The sequence below is a fragment of the Opisthorchis viverrini genome (genome assembly GCF_000715545.1).
Source record: "Opisthorchis viverrini unplaced genomic scaffold opera_v5_31, whole genome shotgun sequence".
In the NCBI taxonomy this organism is placed as follows: domain Eukaryota; kingdom Metazoa; phylum Platyhelminthes; class Trematoda; order Opisthorchiida; family Opisthorchiidae; genus Opisthorchis; species Opisthorchis viverrini.
The window spans coordinates 1,881,253-1,887,297 of record NW_008751688.1 but is presented as its reverse complement, the minus strand read 5'-3'; the positions used below and the strand labels follow the sequence as shown (position 1 = coordinate 1,887,297).

At 41.7% G+C, this 6,045-nt stretch overlaps 1 protein-coding gene across 1 annotated transcript; it reads right to left on the bottom strand.

Annotated features, from left to right (window-relative positions):
- Positions 1-760: 760 nt before the first annotated feature.
- Positions 761-5,471, bottom strand: T265_02587 (hypothetical protein; the record flags this gene model as incomplete). The annotated part of the gene is made up of 2 exons (XM_009166866.1): positions 761-1,003; positions 5,430-5,471. 2 exons carry the CDS (start codon positions 5,469-5,471, stop codon positions 761-763), a joined length of 285 nt encoding a protein of 94 aa, XP_009165130.1.
- Positions 5,472-6,045: the final 574 nt, after the last annotated feature.

The window sequence follows — 6,045 nt, the reverse complement described above, 5'->3', positions numbered from 1 at the left end:
CTCTGTGGAGCTTTAAAGCCATATTCGTAGCAAGTCTCAGTAAAGATATAAACCAAGCTTATTCATCTAAATATCTTAACTTGTTCGGCCGCTCAACTCATTTGGTGTACCCGGAAGGTACTTATAGATTTTTCAACTTCAAACATCAACCTACAGCCATAGACTCATCTGAGACCTCAACAGACGTGGATTCATCAGACACGGTTTTCTAGTAAAGTTAATGACAAACAGCGCATTCGAATTTGTGCGGTTGCAAGAAACTTCAGGATTACAGTTTCCAAGATCAATGATCCAAATTTTTACGGTAAAAATTTGGTGTATTGTCATAATATTATCTGTAAAGTTTAACGATAGGAGTGAAAACTATCCCCAAATTTGGATACTGGTAGTCACCGGCCGGGATTCACAAATACATGTTATCCATTTTGATGGTATCACTACAAAGCTTCGGCAATCTAGGAAATAAATTACGCGGCCAAATGCAAGTTTGCAGTTCATATTAATGGCGGACCAAGCTTCGTTTGCAGCCAATGCAAGCACTTTTTCTGCCTACTTCTGTGGACCACATCTTCAACGAGGGTTGACACGAAAACCTCCGCATCGAATAATCTGAATGCTGTGCAGTTACATAGGTGATTACTGCAGGAACCGCAAACCTGATGCAGCAGTTTAATTAACCATAAAAATCAAGCGGTTGCCTCCATGGAGCTTACTGCTTGAAGCATTTTTTCGTTTCAAGGTATCTCGCGGGGCAGCACATTTAGGGGAGTCCAATATCGTACGTACTTGACCTACGTACACCATTTGGTTGTTGGTCTGTTCGCCGAGCTTGGCAGTTGGACTGCAAACGTTTCATCACCAATCGAGGTGACATCGTCAACCCTGCACCGACGATGTCACCTCCATTGGTGATGAAACGTTTGCAATCCAACTGCCAAGCTCGGCGAACAGACCAACAACCAAATGGTGTACGTAGGTCAAGTACGTACGATATTGGACTCCCCTAAATGTGCTGCCCCGCGAGATACCTTGAAACGAAAAAATGCTTCAAGCAGTCGAGCTACCTACATTCTACAACATTGCTATTACGTACACTATGTGGACAGATGCATAAAAGCTGCTTCACTTCAATTTGCATTTTATATTCGAGTTACGAAGCTATATGAAAAACAAACCGAAATGCAAGTTCAATGTCTGAGTCTACCTGAGTTACAGGGAAGCCTGGAAGCCTATAATCGACTATATTGAGAACATCACGTAAAAATTACTGTGAGATGATTTCATTCCGTGTAGCAAATGGTGTTGAAAATCCATTTTCAAGCACATATTATAGGAAATTGAAGGAGTCCTTCGAAGATATGCACATGAGTTAGATGGAATCCATGTTTAAGTAGGCACTTCAAGAAAGCCATTTATCTGTCCCTTACGCAAAACCATACTTGACGGCCAAGGGTTCCAGTGATAGGGAGTTGAATTTTTTTCTCTGAATTTCAAAACACCTACTTTCTGACCGCAGCTGATGAGTGATAAAATCCAGCAATTAAGATCCGTCCACGAAATCCTTTGCTCCCACTTACTCTTACGCTCGCATACACCTCTCCACCTCTACAGGTACTATCTTCGGGAGAGATGCGCCTTGAAACTCATCACTTTTGACCAAACACTTGGACTCTATGATAAATTTTGTGTCATTCCTTGGTTTAAGGGACTGAATACTTCCATAGTTGCGTTTTTCGAATCCTTCCTAAAAGACCTGAAATGATATTTCCATTCCGCTAGATCGAAGTTCGGGAAACCTTTTTCCTAAGGGATGTTCAATACAATTCCGGATTCTAGTTACAAGGAATACTCAAAACTGGGTACAGTTGTATATCTCTGAAGGCATCCTGAGCAGGCTTCTGCAGATTTATTAGACTTCATATCACATTATTCCTAACTGGGCATTTTCTGTTGTTTTTCTCAGCTAAACATTTCGAGTTGGACCAGCTCGACTCCTTTCAGTTACATTATCATGCCAATCGCCTTCATGCAGATTTTCGGTGGTCTCTCCTGCATTGCATTGGGAATTCTATTTCTCATTATCGCAGAAACGACGCGAAACCATTTTGCTGGATTCTGGACCGGAAGCTTAATGGTATTCACAGCAATCTTACGGATTATTTACAGTCGACTGCGAAGCAGGCTGCTTGGGGTGTTTCTGCTCTGCTTTGACGGGGCTGTAATTTTCCACATTATCGCAACAACCCTGTTAGAAGTTTTTTCATATTCTCTGTTCGAAAAGACGCGTCGTATGAAAACGGTTCTGAGCCTGTACAAATTATGTTTTGCCCTATGCACGGTGTGTTTTGTGGAGGTGATCGTTGCACTGTGGGGAATATTTCACATGCTACTATTGCTCACCGAACTACTTTGAAGCAAAGTTGATCAGATCTGTATTCTCTCGTTGTTGTTATTTCATTGCACATCTGGTGTGTGTCCGGGCTTTCCACTACAATTCACTGAGTCATGATCAAAGCAATGCACAATATATTGCTGTCACTGTGAAACACGATCAAAACTGCAGATATACTACTAGTTTACCATTGATGAACACTCCTAAGGCTGGGTGCGAAATATTTATTATCACAAGTACGAGTATCGTAGTGTGGGATGTTTCAAGCACCTTTTCAGCCAGCTGAAGAATCTGTGTACAGTAATGCCCACCGTTTTTCCGCTCTGCCTTGCACAATTTTCTGATTGGGCAACTTGCTTACATACACCTATTACATCATGGTTTATGGCCATGCAAATCCACCCACCCGCGTTTGCTAAAACCTGTGGATTTCTCGCTTAGACACCAAAGTTTGGTCATTTAGCCGAATAAAAAATGCTATCCGCGTGCTCATGACCACCTGATGTTAGGAGTGTTGGCTTTGGATCAGAACATCAGACAATGAATTTCTGTGACATACTTGTGACAAGTCTCAATCAGGGCTAGACAGCTAGTGAACCACTGCTCTGTGTCCAACCACTTCACTTGCGTATCCTTCAACGCCCATATTTGACAACTATCCTGTCCCCGAGAATAGAGGAAAAGAAATTGAAACAAATAACTGGAATTTAGACAAGGAACAAATTTCGACGCTAGTTTCAGCTGATATAAAGATACTGTAACTATTTTTCTGCATACATATACATGTATAATACATAGAATTTAGTCTGATTAGGAAGGAGAATTCGCTTGCACAGACATTTTGTGAAAGCCACAGGGCAGATATACACATACATATACACACAATATGTATCATAACACGCGTGAAATAATATAGATCTCGAAGTGAATTAGTATGAACGTAATCTTGGCCAAAAGGCCCTGTTGCGGTAATTATAGACGGTTCGCTGGATCAGCAGAGATAGCTTGCCCAAATACTTGGTACAGGAAAGGGGACAGGAGCGCAAAATAAGCTGTTGATCAACCGTTTGTTCACTGAAATCAAGGACGGATAGATGAAGAGAAAAAGTTTCATCTTAAATGCTGCACTACTGGTCTAGTGTTGGGCGGGATTGTGAATCGTAGTGCGGAAGAATCAAGTCATAAGTAAACTCCTGACATACACCAGGTGGGGATGCCTGAGTCGCAGGAATTTGGCGTCCGGAATCCAGTATGTTCAGCAAATGACTCACCAAGGACGAGAAATGAAAATTACAAAACGATCATGGACCCCTTTTTTGGATATAAATCTGGAACGGAATGACAAGACAGGGGTTTGAAAGTTGTTGCAGTTGGAGAATCCGAGCCGAGAGTGGGGTCGCTGTCGATATTCAAGGCCAGTGAGTGCATATCTTGCCACAACAAACAGATGCTGAAGTGGTAAGAGGAAAAAGAACATTGGGATGGACCGAAGGTGAAAAAATTACTCAATTGTTTAAGAAAAGGGGAATAATGTGGGGGATGACACAGGTATTTTGATGACTACATCATCGACAACGTTCAAAAACAGAGCGTTGCTGCATTGTTTGCTTCCAAGATAGGTGGCCAGAATTTTGTCCATATGTGGAGGACGTTCCACAAACTGGACCTTGTCAGGTGCCTTCGATATATCTATGAAAATCATATTTGTCTCGCCATTGGTCCATAAAGTACAACCAAAGGCAAGTCAGTATATTACTCACCGGATGGTTGTACTTAGCCCATTACTAAGGTCATGAGGGTTGCGGTAATCAGTGATAATTTTTCCATGTTCATATAAAAACTGGCCAAATATGACCAAATAAAGTTGTGCCACTTCTAGTATTCTGTCGACGTTCTCGTTTGATTCCTTCTTGGGTACGCGGACGACCGATACAAAATAATACATTTATATTTGCGGTAGATCTCATGAGAACTCGAAGGCTTGAAGTCTTGGATATTGATCCACGTGCTAGATATTGGGGATAACCTTGAACGCTTCGAAATACAGCGCGTAAATTCTCGCAAGTTGTGACGAACTATATTTGCGTATGTGTGAAGCGGAAATTCAAATGTGACAAGTGCGGTGTGAGGAGCCACATCACGACGACTTGTGTTCGCGCTAAAACGTGTACCTTCACAATAAACCAATAATCAGGCTGAAACAAGTGACCATAAATACCTTCGAACTAAACTCATTTGGGTCATCAAATCTACGTTGTTCTTGTGAACATACCTGACTGAACTTATCATGCATTTTATGCACCGTCATTCGCTTAAGGTAATACACGCTACACTGGTCCAAATGCAGCGGTCCCACTTATACTTTTCATTTCAAAGGTGACGACTTTTCTGTCCACTACCGTACTCGGATCCCGTGGGGTTAAAAATGAAGTTGATGCTTCGAGACAAACCACTGCCTAACATCCAACACACACCATTTTAACTGACCCCATGGAACAAGTCTTCCCCTAAACATAGACAAATGTGCGAAATTCGGCACTTAGCTTCCACGTATTCTGACGACATATAGTTACTTGTTCAATGTTACCACGTGCCTAAATGTCTTCTACGCTGATTTTAAGTAGTATAATACTTAAAATAATGCGTAAAAATAACGCTTCATACCTAAATAGAATCGATCCCCTAAAACTTTCCTCAAGAATTGCGTCCCTCCTGTAAGAAAAGTATAAAAAGAGGTAATTTTTATTCAGTATATCCACGTATCGTAAAATGACTAACACCAAGTGACTTTGATACAAGGTAAACCCTAATATGACTTCACAATTGTCGGTTGATGTGGAGTGTTCCGCCAAAATACACTTCATCTGACAGGCAAAATTCATCTGTTCTGAAGGTCGTACCTTTCTTAAGTGTGATCTTCTCATTTTCAGACCAACAAAGTTACAGGGCCTTGACACAGAAACTGTAAGTCGAATATCTCTTTATCTAGCCGTACAATGTATCACATAGAAGAAAAACCTGTGTAGGCTCAACTTACACGCGGACAGGATTGTCTCCTTCTGGAGAGGCTGTCACCCATGTGGGAGAGAGAAATTCTATTCGGTTTGTCAACATTCACAAAAAATGACGCCTCCCAGACTACTTTACCAAACGATGTAAATAATTCCTCGCCCCAGATGCGGTGAGATCCCTTAGCAACAGTCTATTTATCCCTCCTATCCCGTGCCGTGCTGTGCTATGGGATCCACACCTGAGTCATCTTGACACAGAGATCATGATGCTCTCGACAGAGCTCACTTTCTGAAAGCCTAGGTTTGATTCTGAAGTATGCCGAAAGACAAACAGCTACCTCCATTGTTCATCTAGATCTCGAAAAGGCCGTCATATTACTTTATACGACTAGACGTAGCGTTTTATTGGCAAAGGTATGATGAAGACTCTTGATTTGTTCTCACTGATAATGACGATATCTTATTTTAACTGACTTGAGGTTATATGCACGAAGCATCCAATCATCTTTCTTACCAGGTGCACCCAGAGGAGAACATTGAGCAGCGACCAGTCGTGTAAATGTCAGCGAGTTACTTTTCACTTGCAGACGATTGGATGTTCATCTCAATGGCATTGGGTGCAAACTGCTCTGTAGGGCCACT